The sequence below is a fragment of the Yarrowia lipolytica genome, chromosome 1C, assembly GCF_001761485.1.
Source record: "Yarrowia lipolytica chromosome 1C, complete sequence".
NCBI lineage: Eukaryota > Fungi > Ascomycota > Dipodascomycetes > Dipodascales > Yarrowia > Yarrowia lipolytica.
This window is the reverse complement of record NC_090772.1, coordinates 2,018,884-2,040,726: the sequence shown is the minus strand read 5'-3', so window position 1 is coordinate 2,040,726 and position 21,843 is coordinate 2,018,884. Positions and strand designations below refer to the sequence as shown.

Sequence of the window (21,843 nt, the reverse complement as noted above, 5' to 3'; positions counted from 1 at the left end):
AGACTAAAGAGATCATATCCAGGTTCTGATGACACTTTGAAATAGCTATTTTTAGTCAGCGTGTTGTTCATTCTGCTCATAACAAATGTAAATTTGGTTTAGTTTATATACTTGGTAGCGCGACGGACCGTGTGACAACTCGCTGCCTTTAAATGTCATACTCCTTCACATAGACCTTATCATCAGCCTCCTTGTCGAGCATCTTGGCCTCCTTAAGCATATCGACAGTGTTAGTAATCACCTTCTTCATATCAATCTTGGCGACATCGTCGGCAAACTTGACAGTGTCCAACCACGCGGTAGCATCCTCCTTGGAGTAGTCGAGAGTGGTGTAGATGTGTTCAACAGCCTCTTCCTGGTGTTTGTTGAAGTAGTCGATACCCTGGTTGATTGACTTGAGTAGAGCAGGGGTGGTCTCCTCGCTCTTGGGCAGACCAGTCTTTTCGACAATCACCCAAGAGGGCCAGGGGGTGTAGATTTGGCCAATCTTCTTGATTTCGCCAGAGTCGTAGTACTTCTTCTGGGTAAAGACCTCCCACATGAAGGCGTCGCTTTTGTTGACCTCGCCGGTGTGGTTGACGGAGTCTCGCAGGTTCTTGAAGTTGGTGAGAATCTCCCAGTTGAACTCCTTGTTCCAGCCTTTGTTGTGGGCCAGCACGAAGGGCATGACGTAGGATCCGGATCCAATTCGGCTGATACCCAGAGTCTTGCCCTCCAGCTGGTCTTCCGAGGTGATGTCCGCTCGATCAGATCCGCTGGAAATGGCCCAGCACAGAGGAGTGTCGACGTAGGTACCTACAACCTTGTAGTGGGTCATGCCCTTACCGATTCCCGCAACAAAAGCCTCGGTGAGGCCGATTGCATAGTCGATTTCGCCAGACTCAAGCGACTGGATCATATGACCGGACCCCGACGGGAAGGGCTTGAGATCCACCGAAATGCCGTTCTGGGCGTAGTACCCGTGGGTCTGGGCGAAGAAAAGGGGAGTGGAAAAGTGCTCGGGCACAAAGCCGACCTTGATGTTGTTGACCATTTTCGACAGACCGCTTTTCAACATGAATTGACGAACAGGTGTTTTGATGATGAGAGCAAGGCGTGAGTACACTGTAACTTAGGTTTCTGGCCACAGAAACCCTAAGCAAGGTCAAAGGCGAGACCTACTTGTAGATTGACGGAACGAAGACAAATAAAAGATAAAAAGATGATGATGACACTAAGTAAAAGTTTTTGGACTTGCGGTTAACTATATACTTCGAGTTTTGTGTTTGTGTAACATACAAGAATAGAATAAAAATTATAGTGCTTATTTATTTATTTATTATTTATTTTTATTTTAATTATGTATTTTCCTATGGTACACTGTCTCACACTCTGCTGGTTCGATTCTGATGAGGCCAATTATGTTTATTAAAAAGCGAAAAGTCACGTGAGTAAATGAAAGACACTGTTTTTTTTCTCTCAACTGTACTTTTCAATCCATATGAGTCTTGTGGAACATTTTTCGATGTCCCTTTGGTGTATGGTACATACATTGAATGGGGTTCCAACAAAAAAGTTCTACTGTAGGGTTCCTGTCTAAACGTCTGTTCACCAAACCGAGGTGACGCTATTAAAAACCGTATGAGCATTGATATTTAGTTGATGTAACCTCTTGCAACCGACTTCAGGGAACCCTTTGGTTCCGATAGCAGTACACCCAGGCTTAGTGTGTTCTCCAGAAGAGATTCAGAATCAGACAGATATCTCCTACACACTGTCCGTTATCTAAGTACATACAGTACTGACAACTCACGATGGTGTGAAGCGTTCACTATGTGAATGTCCTATTTGGAATTGACAGTTACTTGGTGGCATCCAAAGCCGTCGATATTGTTATCCACAAGTAACGACGTTCAACGATTCAGTAACGATGTTTCTGCAACGATGAATCAGTAACAAGGATACTGAAACCGTGATTCACTAGTAACAACGGTCATCATCTGTTTGAGATTCCCCGTACAGGCGCCTACGGTGACAAACATTCATTGTCTTGGGCTGCTACCACCTGGCACACCACTCCTCGAGACCAGAATGGTCAGACGACCTTTCCAACAGACACTGGCTTGAACACGAACGAGACCGGAGATAGCCGCTCGTTGATAAACTCCGTTAATCGCACTCTTCAGGTTTCCAAGTCGAGTCTCTCTCAAGAACAGTTTCGTCAAGGAGGCAGGAACACCGACCTCAGCTTGTCCATCCAGGTTAGTAGGACCCGAGCCGAGTTGGAGGAATTCCACTTGATCAATCGACGGAACTGTCTCCTCTATCCCCACCTATCTACTACTTGTAGCTCCAACCGTACAATTTTAGGGGTTGAGGGTTGGGCTGTATATACTGTTTGGTGCTCAGGGGTATATACGGCGGACACTAGAAATAGTCGAGAAAAGGCTGCTAACACACCATGTCGGTTTTAGTAACACAATTGGGTGTGAAAAGAGATGGCATCGAAGTCTCGAAGTCCATTTTCGCAACACTTGGTGGGTTGGTCATGAATTTGTCTTCTTCCAGAGTTGCATCTGTTTCCGTCAAAAAACAACAAAAAACAACAAACAAAGTGCTCTTGTCGATGGAGGAATAGGCAAAGCTCGGGGTACTGGAGCGGAATGAACAAGTGTGCATTTGACGGCAACTACTGGTGTTTTTAGCACAATGCAGTGTCTATTATGGATTGTACAGTGTGCTTTGGAATCATGACTGTCTCTGGATGGTATGGACATGAAACCACCCATGTTGGATATTACTCAACATCATTCCAGACCGGGTGCTATCAATCAGCTCACTCACTCGACCACCTTCTATGATCATAGGTCTCAGATCTCTAACAGTAGGTAGTATGACTAGGGCACCAAACAATGGTGTCGAGATTACCCTGTTTTTTCGGCTAGTGTGGACATCAAGGAGATGGTATGACTGAATGTTGTTCTTCGGATGCTCATTTAATTGGTGAAGATAGCTATTGGGGACTTTGGGCCCGGGAATGCTCCCCCCTTCACCTTCTGTTCGTTTTCTTGGATAGAACTCGCTCTACAATATCCCCTGATATCTCCAGACACCAACCGCCCCTAGATCCACACTAACCATGCGGAATATGTTTCCAAGCTGTTTTATACCTCATTTCCTAACTCTTAGGACCGTGAATAAGGGCTGTGTACGGGAGTTCAGTCCAGGGCAATGAGGAGACAAGTAGAGGCCTACAACTTGTCCACAAGGTCTACGAAAAACGATCAAACATTACTGTTGCCATTTTACCATCAACTACAAACAGTCAATTACAAATATCCAGAATATAGGCGAGCTCTACCTCCGTATTATGTCCTCGACTCGGCCTCGCTGACCTTCACATCAATCAAGAACTTCATTAATTACAGAACACGATCAACGTGAACAAAACACGGTCAACGCATCAGTATCGGTGCTATCAAAGCAGGTATATAGAAAAGACAAGGGTCGCTGTCGAAGCGAGGTAGTAGAATTAAGAAAAACGGTGTATCCAAATACCGGAGGAACCAGAGTAGGTCGATTAACTCATCTAAAGAAGAGCAGCAACGACTCCGACGGCGATCAGAGCGCCAGCAATGCCGTTGACTCCGGCGCCGTTGACGTTAGCGGTGGGAGAGACGACGGATCCGGAGGCGGTGGCGTTGTTGGCGGAGACCACAGCGGTGGTTCGGGCCACGGAGGACGAGGGGGCGGGAGCCACGGTGGAGTTTTGGAAGCCGGTGGAGTTTTGGAAGCCGGTGGAGGTGGTGACGGCGACGGACGAGGCCTCGGAGGTGGTGTTGAGGGCAATGGCTCGCACCGAAGAGGTGGGGACCGCGGAAGAGGTGGAGACCACGGCGGAGGAGTTGGAGACCACAGAAGAAGAGATCACGGAAGAGGTGGACTCGACAGAGGTGGGCTCAGCGGAGGTGGAGACCACGGAAGAGGTGGACTCGGCGGAGGAGGAGACCACGGAAGAGGTGGAGACCACGGCCTCAGTAGTGGAGACCACAGCCTCAGACTCAATGGTGGCAGCCTGGGCAGACACAACCTCCTCAGAAGAAGACTCAACCACGGCAAAATTGGCGGGAGTCTCAAGAGATCGAGAAACAGTCACGGTCTCCAGACCAACGGTCGAGTAAAGAATGACGGTCGAGGTCGACGTCGACGTGACCTCATCCTCCTGGGCAGACACAAAAGCGGCCACAAGAGCAAAACAGACGGAGTTGGAGAACTTCATAGTAGTTGGAAAAACGAGTGTAGATGGCGTAAAGCGCGTAAAGAGTGTATAGGGTCGGTGATGGGGGGTATCAGGAAAAAAAACGAATGTGTTCCAACGGCGTAGAAATCAGTCAAAGATATGCTTGTCTGGTATATATAATATCGACCCCCTTTTTTTTTTCTGTATCCCATAGGACCGTCACTGTGTTTGGGTTATAATGAGAGTTTAACGCTAATAGTTAAATATGCATACACGAGGGCGAAAACAAAGACAGCCACCCTAACCCTTAATTAGTTCATTGCCTATTTAGGAAATCTGGCCCCCTAAGCCTGTCCTAACCCTTACTCCCCCTGCCCTAAGCAACGAACCTTGGAGACATTTGAGCATGTTTACGGCTTCAAGCGGACATTTGAATTAAAAAAGGTGGAAAAAATGGAAAAGATGAAAACAATGAAATGCAAAAGAATTGGGAAAATTGGGAAAATTGGGAAAATTGGGAAAATTGGGGGAAATGGGGAAACTGAGAAAAAATGGGGAAAATCAATAAATCAGGGTGGCTTTGAATATCTATTCTTTATTTCGACATCGCCTTCACTAATAGAAAAGCTTTTCCCATCTTGTAGGAATTTCAGATGATTTTATTTATTTAACCTTTCAAATTTCTCCATTTTCTCTTGTTAAATTTCCGCCGTTTAAACATAAAAAATAAGTCTTCCTATTACAGTAACCAAACGATTCCAAAGGACACTAACCAATACACGTCTTTTTTGCATCATCTCGGCGGTCATTCTGCCGACGTCTTCGGTGTCGTATTTTCCTGATTTCTTGCCTGCGACTTTTGTCCGATTTTGTTTGGTTTTTGCCCGGTTTTTGATTTTCCGGTCATTGTTTTTTGATCGAAAAATAAAATAAAATAACCACGGTCTACATTATACGCGTCTGAGTTGCGTGCAGCCGTGTTGGGCAAATCACATGTGGTCGTCTGGGCACCATACTACGGGTTAGGGCGAGTAGTAGAGAGCCACTAAACACGGGCACATATTTCCAATGTATTTTTATCCGTCGTTGTGTTGGTGCTGCCATGTCCCACGGCCTTTTATAACTTTTTATATTTTTATTTTTTTACCGAACAATTCTGCTAATTAGCTGAGAACAATTGCTCCCCACACACCCTAACCTGACTCCACTCGTACATTCCTCATGTTGGCCATGTGCTGATCAGATACGCTGATCAGGCACATGATTTGCCGGTTGGGACGACATTTTTTTCACGCATTTTTCAGGCATTTTTGTGCCGAAATTCGGTCATTTAACATAAGGTTTCCCAACTTGCCAAGGCTGAACAAAGGGGAAAAAAAGCAGAGGAAAAAAATAGGAAAAAAATGGGACGGGCGGATTTTCAACAAAAAAAAATTAATTCTGGAGAAATTGGGGAATTGTGAAATTGGGAAAATGAAAACAAATCGTCACCAAATATTTGTGCCATCGACATGCACCCAAAATAGCCTACTTGTAGTAAACCATGACAACGTAATTAGCGATTTTTTTAATTTTTTTTATCACTATCCACGACACTAATGCAACTGCAACTTGAGAGAAATAATCAGAATCGAAGCGGCTTTTTTCCCGTTGTATCGAGGCTATATCAGACTGTATCCAGGCTGTATCCAGGCTGTATCCAGGCTGTGTCTAGGCTGTGTCACGAAAAATTTTCTCCACTCTAGAGCCCGCTGATATTGAGGTGCCAGCAGGAGGAGCTAGTAAGAGACGAGTACTTGTAGTATCTGGTAGGCCACAGGTTGCTAATGCTGTAGTTGAACTTGAAGAACCATTTTACCTGGTTCCAAAGACAAGCAAACATACATCCGGTAGGCTCCGGTCTCTCTGGTGGCCTGTTGGCAGGTTGCTCAGTGCTGTCGGAAGTTCGTTCAGTGCTGTCGGAAGTTCGTTCAGTGTCGGTCGGAGGCTCGATCTAGATGGAATTGAGAACATAAATGAGACTGAATAATGAGCCACGATATTGCTAGGTGAGTATGGTTTCTGTTTTCCGACTCCCTGTTGTCTATTTCCGTTTCGGGTTCACCGAATTTCACATTTCTGGGGCCGGTTGTGGTACAGGATGATACTCGTACATCTCCACCCGAGATTCTTCATGTGAAAGACGCTGCAGAGATGCCACGAGAAAGCCAGTAGATCCAAGAGGTACAGAAAATCCAGCAGATTGAACTTAGTCTCTCTACATGGTTCCTTCTCTCGTAGCTCCCTCCATCCGTTTAGGTCCGACCATCTAATGTTCCAGAAACACATCTGATGATATATCACCCATCAGTAATGCCATAGCAATGTAAATAGCAGAGATCTGATCAGCGTCGTCTTTTGATCTATCTTTGTGACTGTTGAGGGTGTTTGTAGTATTAAAATATGTCACAATCAGCGCATCAAATTTCATTATCAAGTTAAATAAAAAAAATCACAAAAAATCACAAAAATCACAAAAAATCACAAAAATCACAAAAAATTAAAAAACCAGAAAAAATTAAACCACAAAAATAAATAAATTAAAAACTGCCACTGAGCACAACAAAAAAACCTGTCACTGAAAGCAGGATCCACCAACATCCACTGATTTCTACCACCTCCTAACCTCATTTTTATCACTCGCCTCTTGCTCATTCACCCAACTATAGACAGACGGGTCTGTTCTGATAGCCTGCCTACTGTAGAGTCATTGTATTGAAACAAGAGAGCGGAACATCCACAGGAATCATCTCTGGTCATCTAAATAACGGTCTGTCGAGCTCCAGTCATAGCTTCCCTCTCAGGTGTCCTTCAGGATCAAGTCAAGGTCTAGTTAGTAATTACCTATTACCGACCACCAAACACTAATAACTACTTCAACAAGAGACAATGTTCGAAGAGCTGGTGGTTCCAATATGCACTGTAGGACGTGAAAAACGTCTGTCGGTGACCAGATTGCCATCATAACTGATTACAGGTGTATTGAATACATGAAGAGAGTCTTGAGTGTTCGGGTATTACCCTCAAGTGAATTATTTCAAGAATCTCACATCCAGTTCTTTACTTAGGATATCGGTTTTATCTGAACTACACTCAACAGATGTTAAGAGAAATAATCACATCTAAACAAATGACAAACTAGAAAAACCTCACTTTCATCAGACCATAGGATTACTCAAAGGGAAACTAGAGGCTAGAGTTTTTGACAATTATGATTGTCACACAAATAAGATATCATAAACACTTCTTATAACACGCCAGACACACGACTCACCAAATATTTCCCATTATTCTCCGCTCTTGTATCTTAACAAATTTTTCAAGTATTTCTATAGCATCCAAATAATCCCAACTAAAACTCTAATCATGCCGCCAATATGGAATGTAAAGTTGGTGGTACACCAAACCAACGCCAGGTTGATTCGCTCGCCGTCAGCATCCCTCAAACCCGCCATTTCAGCGATCTAGCCGGTTCCTCCTGACCTCAGACTCGTCATAATACACCAATACACCCATAGTCGGCCATGCCACCGAAAAAAACACCCAAATCCGCCTACGTCATCACCGAGTCTGGGAACCGCATTTCGAGAAAAGCTGCTCTGTCAGGACTCCAGAATATCGTGCTAGGAGGCAAGACCGTGATAGATCACGGATCCAAGATTAGAGGCGACCTCCAACGACCAGGAAGCACCGCTCCAATCATCGCAATTGGACGTTACTGCATCATCTCGACGCAGGTGACTGTGGAACCACCTTGCAAAGACGAGGCCAAGGAAAACTACTATCCCGTTAGAATTGGCGACTACGTCTACATTGGCGACAACAGTGTGACCCAAGCTGTTCAGATCGGCTCCAACGTGGAAATAGGCGACAATTGCGAGATTGGCAAGTTCTGTATCATCAAAGATTGTGTCATTGTTGATCCGGGGTCGGTGATACCTCCAAGAACGGTATGTGCCCCTTTCACGCGATGGGCTGGCGTTCCTGCCGTCGAAATCGAGGTCTTGAGCGAAAGTACAGCCGAAATGGTCCAGCTGAGGAATAGACAGCGCTATCTCGACATTGAGTGAGCGGTAGTCAGACCCTAGGGGGAGGGAAGTTGACAACAGCTCCCTTTTTCCAAGGCAGTGCACCCTTCCAAAACGCATCTAAAAACCCCCTAAAATGTCGATACCTCGCCTGACTCCAACCACGTCTCGAGATGGCCAACATCGTCTGAAGAACGGCTAATGATGATGATGTGAAAGCTCGAGGAAGCCACGAGCTAATGGGAACTACAACGAGCTCCAGCAACTATTTATTTATACAGACACATTGGTACTTATGTAGCGAAAAATGGCCTGAAAGGCACCGAGCTCATACTGAATCCATACAACAATTAATTAAACAATAAAACTTTACATGACTCTCTCGAGTGTCCTTCTTTCAGCCCCTGTTGGCCCATGTCAATCCGTTGGCCCATGTCAATCCATCTCCTCGCGCTCTACTTATCCATAGAAGGCAAATTACTCGACAACCAAGACAGACCCTCAACCAGACCCTCTCCGGTCTTGGCGGTGGAAGCCACCACGCACCAAGTTCGGCCCTTGAGCGAGTTCAGTTGCAGCTTTTCGGTCACCTCCTTGGGATGCATGGCTTCCTTAAGATCCTGCTTGTTGGCAAACACCAGTAGCAAAACGTCCTTCATTTCTCGGTCGTTGATGATTCGGTGCAGCTCCTGTCGAGCCTCGTCGATTCGAGCACGGTCGGCAGAGTCCACCACGAAAATCAGACCCTCGGTTCCGGTGAAGTAGTGGCGCCACAAAGGACGGATCTTATCCTGCCCTCCTACGTCCCACACGTTGAATTTGATGTTTTTGTACGTCAGCACTTCAACGTTGAAGCCCACGGTGGGGACGGTGGAGATGCCCTGGTTGAGCTTGAGCTTGTAGAGAATGGTGGTTTTGCCGGCGGCGTCGAGCCCGAGCATCAGAATTCGACATTCTCGGCTGCCAAACAGCTTGGCGAGGATTTTAGACATGGAATTGCCCATCTGGGTTAGTATGGTCTGGTATGGGTGAAGTGTGGAAATGAAATGCTGATTGTGGTTCAGCCAAGGATGCTGCGCGTGACCGACTGTGGTGAGAACGGAATAGCCCGCGATAAGGACCAAAGTAAGACAACTGTAGTTGTCATGTTGGATGAAGAGAACGGCAATGAGGCCTCTGATGAAAGTAGCATGAAGGCAGTAGGGCTCCGGGCTCGGGACTGGACAGAGAGCACAGACGTGTATAAGAAAACGCGGCCATTGAAGTGCACAGGTGGTGTAAGAATCGCATTCACGTCAAAGACATGGTGAGAATCAAATTCCGGTGGACGTAATGAAATCACGTCAAAAACGAACATGGATTCACACACGTGACTCTCAACAGTCGGGTCTTAGAAGCGAACACGTAGTTCGAACCGTCAGGTTCCCATATCGCGTTCGACCAATGTATATGGTCCTAGCAACAAGTATATCTTCACGTTCTGTTCACGCTCTGTTCACGCTCTGTACACGTTCTCTTCACACCCTTTTCACGCTCTCCGCTCTCCCTCACTCCCTTCCTCACTCCCTCACTCACTCCCTCACTCCCTCACTCCCTCCTCCCTCTTCTCTCATACTCACTGTGTATTTGACAAACGAAAACTAGCAAGGAACGACGTGTTTGTGTTGGTGTTGGTGTTTTTGGGTCTTTGATGGCGTGTGAACTGCGAAACGTGGACAAGTGTGCGGATTTCTCTCAGGTCTCGTCACAAACGGGCAGGGTGTTTTCAGGCGGCGGCTTGTCCTCACGTACGTCGAAAGAGGTGGTAATCACGGTTCTGGCGGCGGTTAGGTGGTAGCGTGAGAGGTGCGTGTCATTTGAGTTTGGCAGCTAAGATAGGGGGTGGGGAACGTGACGGGGGGTGGGAGAAGTTCGGGTCACGTGAGCTGAGGTGGCCAGGAAAACAGAGGGTATGGGTAGGGGTTAGGGGAGAGGGTTGGGTAACACGTGACCTAGACGGACTCTGGCTCCTTTTCCCCCCTTTGCTCGTCTCTTTTACAACATACTATAACTATCTGACAGGTATCCTGCCATAGTTGACAAGGTTATTTAGACGGCGGATTTTACTTTTCGTCGTAGCCTTCTGAGGTGTGATTTTTTTTAAAAATAAAAAATAAACCAACCTTGAAGGAACGGGATGGCTGATTTTGGGCCCTTTGTTGTGTTGAATATGAAGAGACTTAAATCCGAAGAGGTAGGTGTTATTCGGATGTTACCACAATTTTTTCCCTATTTTTTCCCTTTTTTTTCCCTATTTTCCCCCTTTTTTTTCCGAATTTTAATAGACCTTCTCCCAACTCCTTATCGTCATCTCATTCAGACTATCGGCCAATTATCCCCCTTAAGTCAGATGCACCAAAACCCCGCCAACACACGTGTATCTGACATTAATCTCACACCAAACGGCTCTCGATGTAGATTCGAGTTGATCTAGTGCTTCATCACTTAATCCAACCCATGGAAATCTTGACAGACGCGATTACAAGCGCCCAAACCACCTACAGACAGACGCGTGGCTTAACTGTACGGGTGCGATTACAAGTACATATTGCACTATACTCACGTCAAAGACTTGGTGCATGAAACGCGTGTCATTTGCTGCCGTTATATCCATCTATCAGTCGAGTTTGACAACTCCAGCCTTGTGTTGTAAACCCGTTGCTTTTTCTTAGGAGAATCTTGTCTCAAACTGTCTGTTTAAACATAGAATCAAAGAAACATTGAATGGAAAGACAGATTGACGCAAGAGAGCCTCCATGCGCCAGTCAGGAACAATACATGTCCACCGACTACAAGTACAGTGCCGGTATGAATACTCGTTCGTCTCAGACAGTCCAGGGCGCCCTCTTCACCCTCATTTGACCTATCTCGCCCAATACTGGTCCTGGAAACAAACAGACAACTCGGCCGGATTCGCGCCGCATCGTATTCTCCGTATCCAGCGCATCTCAGACCGCCAGGGACACCTCGCCGGCGTTCAGGAGACAATTGGATTAACGCAAAACAAGGGGTATTAAGGTTCGTCAATCTGATTTCGGCTAAAAATAGAGTTTGTCACTCGCTCGATACAGATAGGACAGTCCTAGATGTGTGTTCGTTTGGTCGCGTGAGCTACAGTCGACGGAGGCGACCTTTGGTTTCAATCGACTGTTTTCTGCGTGTTTATTTTTCTTGGGTATGGATTGTGACTTTTTGCAATGAGAACGGGTTCACGACGTGCTACCTGATTCTCAATAGGGTGTATAGACGGGGTGATTTGAGACGATCATTTTGATACCAAATTTGAATACGATAGCTCCTGTTTAGCAGTTCCAAGAACCGACTGAGTCATCTCTTTCGATTCGTTGATATGTCGACTTAATCGCTTATTCCTTGCCGCCAAAAACCACAACAAGTCCTGGACGACAAGTTCTGCACAACAGCTGGACGACAACAACAGCTGGACTTCCAAAAACAATTGAGGAGTCTTTGGAGCGTATCATCGACTACTGTACAACAAATCGACATTGTAGTTGTTTAGAACGACACTGGTAGCAACATGAGCGTAAAGAGCTTGTCTTTCCAACACAACTCAGCAGGACAACAGTCCATCGATTGAGTCAACCGTGAGCAAGTATTGTACTAACAGTGTCCAGGACTTGAGCCTTTTTTTTCACTCTGAAAAGTAATTCTTCATTCGTTAGCAGTCGCACGAAAAGACAATCTCAGAAACCCTACCATCATCGTCTACGAACCACTCAACCCCGAAGTTCTTCCGAATCTGTTGCTGCAAGTGGTGGGTTGAGATCAAGCAAGTCTTCGTACACACTCACAATATCAATCTTCTGACTCTACCATATCTTTTGCGGACCCTAGCAGATCTGGGTCTTGCTGTATGTACTGTATGTACTATTGTAGTGGAGTCCAAGGTATCTCCACGCAGTATTGTAGTCGGTGGTTATGGCTTCAGAGCAAGTAGAAGTGTGTTAATTGGTAGTTATAATTGTCCGCTTTCAAATAATTCCATTGCAATTATCTAATTTCCACTTGAAGGATGATTCAGAGTGTTTTTTTTTTTGTTTTTTTTTTTCTGCATGGTTTCCACCTTTTTTCAACTTACTTAAGCTAATGACTATTATAGTGAGATATTAGTTAAAAGATCTAAAAACTTTTCAGAGCACATTTGGCAGGTTCTGGTATAAGCTCCGGCAACGGCGTAATTACCATACTGTACGTACTGTACTGTGCACCGCCATATACCACCTCAACCGCCTCTCATTTCACTAACCCCAACTCCCCCACCTCTCCATTTCACCGCGAGCAATCTATCATCTCGCATCGACAACAACTCTAACCCTCAGCTCAGGCAGTCAGTCTCCTTGCAACAACCACTTACGCCAGTTACGGGTAATTGAACAACCACATTTCGTCCATGAAGATTCTCACGATTGACGTGTTTGGCACGCTGTTTGTGCCGCGACCGTCGGTGCCCGCACAGTATCTCAGAATTGTGCAGCAGCACGAAAAGTGCTCCGCCACCGTGGCCCAAGTTCAGGCCGGCTTCCACAAGGCATTCAAGCGGCTATTCAAGGAGTACCCGTTGTATGGAAAGGAGACGATTGGATACGAGCAATGGTGGTGTCTGGTGATCCGCGAGACGTTTGAAAACAAAATCTCCCTGCAAACAGCCCATCATGTCTACGACCACTTTGGCACCACCAAGCCTTACCACCTGTACGAAGATGCTATTCCTCTGTTGACCAAGGTGCGGGCCATGGGTTTCCGCACTGCTGCTCTGAGCAACATGGACCCCCGCGTGATTGATGTTCTTCACGATCTCGGCCTGACCCAGTACCTGGACGAAACGATTCTGTCGTTTGATACCGAGGTGGAAAAGCCGGATATTCGGGCCTGGAAGAACGTCGAAAATATCTTTGGAGTGACCCACAAGGACAGTGATGGCGATAATCTCCTGTACCATGTCGGAGACGAGCGTAAGAAGGACCTGGTATCTGTTCCAGGGTGGGTGACGATCCTGGTGGACAGATCCGAAGGGTTTCAAGAGTTCCACGAGTTTGAAGAGAACCAAGCGGTGGAGTTGAAGAAGGACATTCTGAAGGTCTCAGATGACCAATTTGTCGTCAAGAGCTTGGTTGATGTCGTAGAGTTGTTGGAATGATGATCCTGTCGACCAAGTAGTTGTTCTCTGACCACTTTATACCATAAGCAACCCAAGAACTTACCCTTCAGTGGTCTGACATCCACACTAATGTCATCCTAAAGGAAGCTGGCATCAAACTGACTACTGACGACAACACTACAAACAGACTACTGACTGACTACTGCAAATCGTTACAACTATCTCAGTTTTGAATGCACTGCATCACCAGTTTTCGACTCCATCTCAAATTCTGCGACACCACCGTGAATTTTTGGGAGCATGTGTCACAGATCAGGCTGACCAAGTCAATGAGGACCAAGACTACGACTCACAAGACAATAAACAAACAGTAAGTCCTACTGGACAACAGAAGCAGGCAATTCTCATCTGGTTGAGGTTCCGTTAGAGGCACTGAGCACCGTTGAAGATGTTCAATAACGATAAATCTTGTGTAACCAATACACAACGGCTTACACATCCCTTGCTAGGGGTTGTTCCGACAATGATCCCTAAACGTGGTAATCAGATATCACACATTGTGTTTCAACACACTTACAACCCAGACGTCTGTCTATACATCATTGAACCCGAGTTTCCTACGGCATCACTACTTGGAGTCTCGTCTTCAAATGTATATCGTAGTGTGCGTATCGAGAGACTCATCGCTGTGCTCAAGACAATGGAATATGGTATTTGGTCGTGAATACAACTACACACGAATACTGTAAGGGTATCCATCTCAGCATATCAGAGAACTTTCAAACAACCTCGCAGCTACAGAGTCGTCCAGACCATAACTACCGGTTCTACCTTTCGCCAATCGCCTTTGGTTAGAAGTTCACCGGTCACATGAGAGGAGTACGGCTGTCTGAGGTTTCCAGAGTCATTGAGTGAAAGTGGCAGATACATGGGACATTTCTTCCGATTGTTGCTGTGTACACAACTGGGCGTTTGGGTCGTACGAAGCAGTTGGTAAGATCAGACTAGACAGAGTACGAATAGACGCCGGTATATAGAAACGTGTTGTAACATCTGACTCCCTTCAATATATACACTACTTCTACCCTTCAATCTATATATACACTACCAGGTGGGTTAGAAGAGTTGGAGGGAAATCAGTTGGTCGATTGGGGGAAGTATCAGTGGTCTCTAGACATGTCAAGTAATGGTATATATACAGGTGAAGTGTTAGTTACTAGTTACCATCATGTACTCTACACTTTTAGCACCATCATTGTCCGTTAACCATGGTTGAATATAAGTATTTGAAACTATTAAATTACTTACAACTCTTGTTAGTCTTTTCTTAAGGTCTTTGAGTCTTTTCCACTACAACAATCCGGTGGAATTCTTGAAAGGAGCATCTCGTACATGGTCCGCCTAATCGACCACTTTAGCAATATCAGCCATGGTAGGCGATATCACCGCACGACTCGAAGTACGTACGAGTACATGTACAAGTATATGTATTTTTTTCTCCCCGATTTTGTGTCACGATTATCTACTGTTTATATTTAAAGTTCCAACCTAAACCCCGATAAGGCCGAAGATATCGGCAATTAATTCGACTCGACATAATAGAAACATAACGACGTTGCGGCACCCTCCTCCTCCTTGTCTGTGTGCTGCATGAACATGCAGACAAAAAACTAACCTCCCCACCCATTTTTTTCTATGATAACTGACGATATTCTGGTGGACGTGTTTCGAATGGCGGACCTGGAGTCGTGCGTGGCTTTGAGTCACGTGACCAGATCGTCGCGGGCGGTCTGGGCTGCTCTGGACACTTCTGTGGTTCGTGCCAAAGTGTTGGAGCGGGTTCCGTGGTTCGGTTTAGGTGGCGGTGATTTCTCCTCGTGGACAACATGTGCTCTGGTTGTGGTTTCACGCACTAAGCGAGCGTTGGCAGATACCCACGGTCTAGGCGACAGACCTGTTTTGCTCAAATCCATGGCGGTGCCTCTGTCGCTGAGTTGCAACAAGGTGGAGGAAGTGACTAGTGTGGACATTTCACGAGATGCTCAGAGACGTTTTACCATGAACCCTCTTTTTCCAGAGGAGCGCATTGAAACGACGGTGGGGAAATACGCCGTTTTGGAGGGCGTTCAGCTGCTTTCATCAAAAACGGCCCTCGACTTATCCTCCATGGAAATCTCCAAGTCGGATTACGACAAGTGGAGCCCTCCCAAAACATCTACCGCACTCACAAATAAAGCCGTCTCCTCCTCATCTGGAATCGAGGTGCAGTTAACTACTGAAGAGGACGGTGGGACGATCGAGGTCATTGACGAGAATGAAACGTTTGTGCTGGTTCGATTCTCAACTTCAAATCATGGACCTGCGGAGGAGCTGCTTCTCAAGACCCCCACCACCACAAGACTTGAGGTGGACCCCGAAATGTCCAACGGTACTCGCCGGCTTTACAAGTCAGATCATAACGAGACGGGAATGATCAATCTTCTACCGGAAAGAGGAGCTTTGATGTACAGGCTGGTGGGCGATGGAACAGAAAACTCCCAGCTGTTCCACATTGACGACAACATGAACCCGTTGGTGATCTGTCAACTCACGCGGTTTCAGCAACTGCCTCTTTTCTACAACATTCATCAGCGGTTCTTCGTGTGCTATGAGGGGTACCTGTTTCTGTTTTACGAAGGTCGTTTTCACCGACTGTGGGTCGATTTAGGCATCCGAACACCCGGCAATGAAGTTCTGTGTGCCTGGAATCAAGCATTCCCCGCCATTGGCTCTCTGTTGGATTCTAGACAGGCCGTCATGGAGGAGGGAGTGGAGTTTAGGATCATGCAAGGACCAGGAGACCTGAGCCGGTATGTTGGCATTAGAGGGACTGGAGGGGTGGTTGGTGATTTAAAGACAGGAACGACTTATTTCGCCAAGGACGCGGCTGTTGCTGATCAGTTTGGTATACCTTTTGTGGAAAACGGCGCGTTGGGCTTTTACACGTGTGAGAAGAGAGTCATGGACGTTGTGGAGACCAAATTTTCTGAGATTATTGATGGAAAAAGCACGGACAGCAATTTGGCTGGATTCTTTGACGACCTGTGTGAAAAAGACACAAGGGGTGAGCTCAAGAAGGCGAGAAAACTGAAGAAGATGAAACGTCGGAAAACTAAACAGGACCAGGGCAAGGACGAGCTGCATCTTAACAACCAGTGGCAAGTCGACGACTATTATAGAGACTTTGACTGGCCTCTAGAATTGAGCTCAAGTGTGTTTGATTCTGGGGAGTTAGAGCCGGTATTCTAGAGATTTTCAGCTCCTACAATTCAGCCCACCTACGAGACACACTTCACGGCCATTGTCGTACAAGTATTGTGCGCGGATAGATAGTGGTGGGCGTTGGATCATTCATACGGAACCACAAGAGTACGGCTCCTGCTGACTAACACGAATCTGAGAAGGAAATGGAGTTTGCCGAGTCTAGACTTGGGGAACAGACCAGATACTACAAGTAATCCCTGTTTCCCGGGAAATATCAATGTGGACAATACAGCCATGCCTGTTCCATGGGGGCTACTTGTATTGCACTTGATAACACATCTAAGCACGGGTTGTCTTCTGTTGATTCCACCGCTCGCTAGATAAAAGAAACAAAGATAGCCTGGAACTAAACAGCCAGAGAAAGACAAATGATCAGCCGTTGTCAAGGCCAGTATCATTTCAATCATAGCTGCTTCTCTGGAGCCGCTTTTCGACAATGTTTCGGGTCTGTATATCATAGCAGTCTACTTGTAGTTCTGGAACTGTAGCGATCTGACCAATACAGTGCACATACAATAACTCATAAATTACTATTGATGGAGCTCAATGGGCTCTCTGCTATCTTATTGACTCGTAACACGCCATTCTCAGTGGTACTGCCACTCTGCCACTCTCATGGTCTCATCATTCACCTATTGCTTGGTGTGCTCGTCCAAGAAGTTGATCAACGTGTCAAAGGCAGGCTTCTCCTTCTCAGCCTGCTCCAGATGAATGGAGTGCTCGCATCCCTTGGCATCAAACAGCTGCTTGTCCTTGACGGGAACCGCGTCAATGAACTTTTTGCTGGCCTCGTACCAGTTGATCTTGTCGTGTTCCGAGTGGTAGATGAGCACGGCGGCGTCGCGCTGGTAGTTGGCCACGTAATCGGGGTCAACCAGGGCGTTGCCTCGCTGGAACATGTCGTACATCTGCTTGACGGTGCACATGGGTCGGATCCACTCGTCGGCCTCCAGCTTCTTCTGGGAGTCGGGGTTGGACACAATGTAGTCCATTTTGAGGTCGGCGGGGAAATGAAGAGTGGGCCAGGCTCGGGCAAGCACCTCCATGGCGCCTCGCAAAATGAAGTTGGGCACAGAGGCCGGGTGAAGCTGGACCAGAGGAGCGCAACCAATGAAGCCGGTGAAATGGTCTCGGTAAAGACCCTTGACTCCGTAGTTGAGAGCAATGCCGCCGCCCATTGAGTGGCCCCAGATGAACAGCTTCTCTTTTTTGCTCTGTTCAATGCTGTTGTTCTTCACCAGATACTCCTTGATCACCCCGTTGAGATCCTCGTACACAAACGTCTCGTTGGTGATGCCGTACTTCTTGCCCTGGCACTGTTCTCCGGCTCCTCGCTGATCCAGCGCAAGCACGTAGTAGCCGTTGTCCACCATTCGCTTGAACAGCTCGTCGAACACTCCAATATGTTCGGTGAATCCGTGGTTGAAAACCAGCTTGCCCTTGGGCTGGGCCAGCTCGGTGCCCCACTCGCCCACTCGCAGTTTTTGCCCGTCCTTGGCCGTGTAGTACGACACCTTTCCGTGCTTAACGGGGAAGGGATGGGTTTCGGTAGCTTCAGTCGACATGATGTGGCGATGGTTTTTTTTTAGGGGAAAAAAAGAAGGGTGGTAAAAAAATCACAGTGTGATGGCACCAGTGGCGGGGTGGTCCCCTAACCTCGGTTGGAGCCTGCGGAGAACCTTATTGGAGACAACCCTAACCCACTATCGGCAACTTTAAGAAGCGATTATGCAATCTTTTGCGGGGTGTGGAGATTCCGAGGGAAGCAGATAGGTGCGTTTTTGCAGCGTTTTTCAACACTGAATCGGCATAAATTGCACCACAAACGGCTCGTGCGGCCCTCTCTACCCATTTCGAGCCGCTCCCAGCCCTCACCCCTGACTCAAGATGACACTAACGCAAGTGGCATGACAAATGATGGCGATCTACGAATGATGGCGGTCTACGAGACAGTCTATGAATGCCCTACGGCACGAGGGCTAGCAGGAGTCTATGGCTGTGTCTGAGACTGTCACTGAGTACTCATGCTATGGGTGGCATTTTCTTCAGCTGAGCTCTCCCACTTCTCATGTCCCTTCAGTCAATCCCCATTTTCGTTACCGGGGGTACAATTGGGCCGTGGTCGGGCTCGATGATCGGTCACTGATCCTGCCATTTACCGTATTCCTACTGGACTGGAACTCTTCTGATACCCATGGAAGGCGTGCCAGAAGAACTGAAACTGTGAGACCGTGTTGCGTACATCTCAGTATGTACAGTAACTACTACTGCAACTACAAGCCCTGATATCATCATCATTCATTGGAATGGCATACACTCCAGGCAGTTTGTCTCCGACAACGCTACTGTTCACGCTATTCTGACACGCTAAGACGCTAAAAAACACCACTACCATCGCCACTAGTGCGTATATCCAGCATGCAGTGGTGGAGCCATGGGCTTGGCCATTCAACGAAACTACACCGATTGCTGTGTCGTTACATCATTCCATATATTATATACAAAGGCTCCTCACCTATACTTATTTCTGGGAGAGCATCTTGTCAAAGGCGGGGATCAGAGACTGGGCCAGAGCGAAAGAGAAGACGAGCTTGGGGCCAGCAGTCAGAAGCTTGGGCACAAGACCCTTGAAGAAGGCGCCGGGACCCTCGGTGGCAACCATGTTCTTGATGATCTGCAGACCGGACTGGGGGTTGTCGAAGTTTCGGTTCTGGATTCGGGTCTTGATGACATCGAGAGGAGCAGAGACAATCAGAGAGGCAGAGGCACCGAAGAAAGAGGCAATAATGTTCTGGCCCCAGGTGGCCTGGGAGTAGTCCTGGAGTCGCAGAATGTACTCCTTGGCAAAGGCGTTACCTCCAAACAGAGCAAAGGATCCGGGGGCGTTTCGGGCAGCGGTCCAGCCCCAGCCTCGGTACAGACCCATACCCTCCTCCTGGATGATCTTGAAGAAGCCTCGGCCCTTGAAAGCCTCGGGGTTAGTCTGTCGCTTGATCTTGAGGACATCGAGGGGCAGGAGAACAATCTCTCCGATACCGATCAAGGAACCGGCGGTGGCAGACAGAAGAGCCTTTCCGGTCTTCTTGCCGAAGGCCTGCTCGTAGGTGGAGCCCCAGGCCTTGGACAGGTACTCGTTGACGAAGGGCTGGCCACCGTACTTGTAAACTCGCTGCAGAACCTTGTAGCAGGCGGCGTATCCCAGACCGGGGAACAGGGATCTGAATCGCTTGCCGATGGAGGCGTCGGCGTAGTCTCGGAAAATGACCTGGTTCAGGTGAGACGCAGAAGTGATCTTACCATGGTTGGACATGAGTCGCTTGGCGATGGTGTCGACGGGGTGGAAGACGGCGAGCTCGGCAATACCGGCGGAGGCTGGGTTAGACAATGTCACGGCATGGGAGGATGATGCCACAAGGAGCAAATGTGTGGCTGGAGGGGTTATGAGAACGTATGGGGTGAAGAGTGTAGCGATGGAAGAATGGTGTTTGAAACCGGTCAATCAGTTGATCTGGACCCCTGAATGATCCGGTAGGAGCTCCACGGGTGAATTCACACTCTTCCGGGCCAGTCTACTTCCTATCAAACTTGCTTATTAACGCTCTAGTTGATTGGTTCCCTGAACCCAGCCGTACGACAATACGATCAACGTAATCAGGGTCACTGAGAGGTGCGGTCGCTGGGCAGAGTGCAACCTCGTCAAAGTGTCTTGAAATCAACCACGGGAACCCCACAAGCGCCACCACCTTTTCCCATATATCACCCAACACAAGAGCGCACACGGCTGAAGAGACACAAGGGCGTGTTTCCAGAAGCAAGGAACAGAAACATATCATCGCCGGCCGCTGATAAAAAGACGGGGTGTGTTTGGCGCCCTGGTTCTGTTATTTTTCAATCCCTCCTCGCGACCTTTTTGTGGTCATATTCACATGCCACATGGGTCTGCGGTGGTGCCATGGTGACCGAAAAAAGGCCGACACCGGCGCGCATCCCAAGCGACCGGCTGAGAGCCCGTCGTTTTCAGGGGTCCAGGCGCCCACACCCACATTCAATACTCACCAGAACCGAGAACTCGGGCAGCACCAGACTGCTTCTTATCGGACGAAATAGGAGCCATTTGTTGGACGGTAGCGATGGAGACTGGAGAAGTGCAAAAGGTGTGGAGGGAAAGCAGACACTGATATACAGTTTGGGTTTTTCACCAAGACAAAAATTCCAAAGTGAGTCAGGATGCAGCTCCGAAGTTTCTCCAGAGGGGCAGCGATTGGGAACCAACAGCCAAAGTATCAGCGCTCAAACCAGGGTGTGTCTTGTGTGCGCAGGGGGAGGGGAGGGAGTCACGTGGCCCACCGTCCCCGGATTGCTCGGGATAGGCCACAAACGCCTCCGTGACGGCGCTCGACGGACCTGTTGTGCTGCTCACCAACTGCGATGCTGGTCATACTGGCCCTGTCTATCACCCGACAATTACCGTGCGAGATCCGAAAGTTTCCGACGCTCGGCCAAAACGCGGACCCCCGCCTAATTATCCGGATAGCGCCCAACCGCGCAAAGATAGCAGAGGCGCGTGTGCCATGGGCGCTGCAAGGGCTGTTGTGGTGGCTTTTGCCGCCTCCTGGTTGGCCAGTTTCGGCAACTAAAATCTGATAACGTTGGTTAAAGTTTCAACTACAATAGTTGCTCAACGTGAGAAAGGTGGAGAAGCCAACGGTCGGGGTTTTCCGCGCCAACAAGGGCCAATTTCGGAGAAATGCGGTGATAAAGCGGGTCTTTTTGTGAGCGACAATTGATTGTGGACATTACGGGCTCGCGGCCATCGCATATCCCATCCATAATTCCGCCTCGTGCTACCTCGGCTCATTTCCGGAGAGCTAATCTCCACGAACTTTAATGGTCTACGTCAGAATCGAACGTACGATAACACTTGTAGTTGGTAAAAATTAAAAATAAATAAAATAAAAAATAAAAATAAAATAAAAATAAAAATAAAAAGAGCAGGAATCGAACTGGAGAGAGAGCAAAACTTGAAAAAATAAAATTAAAAAATTAAAAAAAATTAAAAAAAATTAAAAAAAAATGCCACCAGACAAGAGCCATAC

General features: G+C 47.5%; 10 protein-coding genes across 10 annotated transcripts; 5 read left to right on the top strand and 5 right to left on the bottom strand.

Moving 5' to 3' along the window:
- Nucleotides 1-148: 148 nt before the first annotated feature.
- Nucleotides 149-1,057, bottom strand: YALI1_C20396g (uncharacterized protein; the record flags this gene model as incomplete). Its single annotated transcript, XM_501837.3, has 1 exon — nucleotides 149-1,057. One exon carries the CDS (start codon nucleotides 1,055-1,057, stop codon nucleotides 149-151), a length of 909 nt encoding a protein of 302 aa, XP_501837.3.
- A 2,511-nt stretch (nucleotides 1,058-3,568) lies between these two features.
- Nucleotides 3,569-4,258, bottom strand: YALI1_C20364g (uncharacterized protein; the record flags this gene model as incomplete). The annotated part of the gene is made up of 1 exon (XM_501836.3): nucleotides 3,569-4,258. The coding sequence occupies one exon, from the start codon at nucleotides 4,256-4,258 to the stop codon at nucleotides 3,569-3,571; it is 690 nt and encodes a 229-aa protein (XP_501836.3).
- Nucleotides 4,259-5,817: 1,559 nt separating this feature from the next.
- On the top strand, nucleotides 5,818-6,248 carry YALI1_C20347g (uncharacterized protein; the record flags this gene model as incomplete). The annotated part of the gene is made up of 2 exons (XM_068282397.1): nucleotides 5,818-5,938; nucleotides 5,989-6,248. 2 exons carry the CDS (start codon nucleotides 5,818-5,820, stop codon nucleotides 6,246-6,248), a joined length of 381 nt encoding a protein of 126 aa, XP_068138498.1.
- A 1,534-nt stretch (nucleotides 6,249-7,782) lies between these two features.
- Nucleotides 7,783-8,328, top strand: YALI1_C20329g (uncharacterized protein; the record flags this gene model as incomplete). The annotated part of the gene is made up of 1 exon (XM_501835.1): nucleotides 7,783-8,328. The coding sequence occupies one exon, from the start codon at nucleotides 7,783-7,785 to the stop codon at nucleotides 8,326-8,328; it is 546 nt and encodes a 181-aa protein (XP_501835.1).
- Nucleotides 8,329-8,741: 413 nt separating this feature from the next.
- Nucleotides 8,742-9,290, bottom strand: YALI1_C20314g (uncharacterized protein; the record flags this gene model as incomplete). The annotated part of the gene is made up of 1 exon (XM_501834.4): nucleotides 8,742-9,290. The coding sequence occupies one exon, from the start codon at nucleotides 9,288-9,290 to the stop codon at nucleotides 8,742-8,744; it is 549 nt and encodes a 182-aa protein (XP_501834.4).
- A 1,385-nt stretch (nucleotides 9,291-10,675) lies between these two features.
- Nucleotides 10,676-10,997, top strand: YALI1_C20299g (uncharacterized protein; the record flags this gene model as incomplete). Its single annotated transcript, XM_068282396.1, has 2 exons — nucleotides 10,676-10,749; nucleotides 10,799-10,997. 2 exons carry the CDS (start codon nucleotides 10,676-10,678, stop codon nucleotides 10,995-10,997), a joined length of 273 nt encoding a protein of 90 aa, XP_068138497.1.
- A 1,739-nt stretch (nucleotides 10,998-12,736) lies between these two features.
- Nucleotides 12,737-13,871, top strand: YALI1_C20270g (uncharacterized protein; the record flags this gene model as incomplete). Its single annotated transcript, XM_068282395.1, has 3 exons — nucleotides 12,737-13,342; nucleotides 13,388-13,462; nucleotides 13,695-13,871. The coding sequence occupies 3 exons, from the start codon at nucleotides 12,737-12,739 to the stop codon at nucleotides 13,869-13,871; spliced, it is 858 nt and encodes a 285-aa protein (XP_068138496.1).
- A 1,268-nt stretch (nucleotides 13,872-15,139) lies between these two features.
- Nucleotides 15,140-16,732, top strand: YALI1_C20255g (uncharacterized protein; the record flags this gene model as incomplete). Its single annotated transcript, XM_501832.3, has 1 exon — nucleotides 15,140-16,732. One exon carries the CDS (start codon nucleotides 15,140-15,142, stop codon nucleotides 16,730-16,732), a length of 1,593 nt encoding a protein of 530 aa, XP_501832.3.
- Nucleotides 16,733-17,379: 647 nt separating this feature from the next.
- YALI1_C20224g (uncharacterized protein) lies at nucleotides 17,380-18,312 on the bottom strand (the record flags this gene model as incomplete). The annotated part of the gene is made up of 1 exon (XM_501831.3): nucleotides 17,380-18,312. The coding sequence occupies one exon, from the start codon at nucleotides 18,310-18,312 to the stop codon at nucleotides 17,380-17,382; it is 933 nt and encodes a 310-aa protein (XP_501831.1).
- Nucleotides 18,313-19,268: 956 nt separating this feature from the next.
- On the bottom strand, nucleotides 19,269-20,861 carry YALI1_C20198g (uncharacterized protein; the record flags this gene model as incomplete). The annotated part of the gene is made up of 2 exons (XM_501830.3): nucleotides 19,269-20,119; nucleotides 20,804-20,861. The coding sequence occupies 2 exons, from the start codon at nucleotides 20,859-20,861 to the stop codon at nucleotides 19,269-19,271; spliced, it is 909 nt and encodes a 302-aa protein (XP_501830.2).
- Nucleotides 20,862-21,843: the final 982 nt, after the last annotated feature.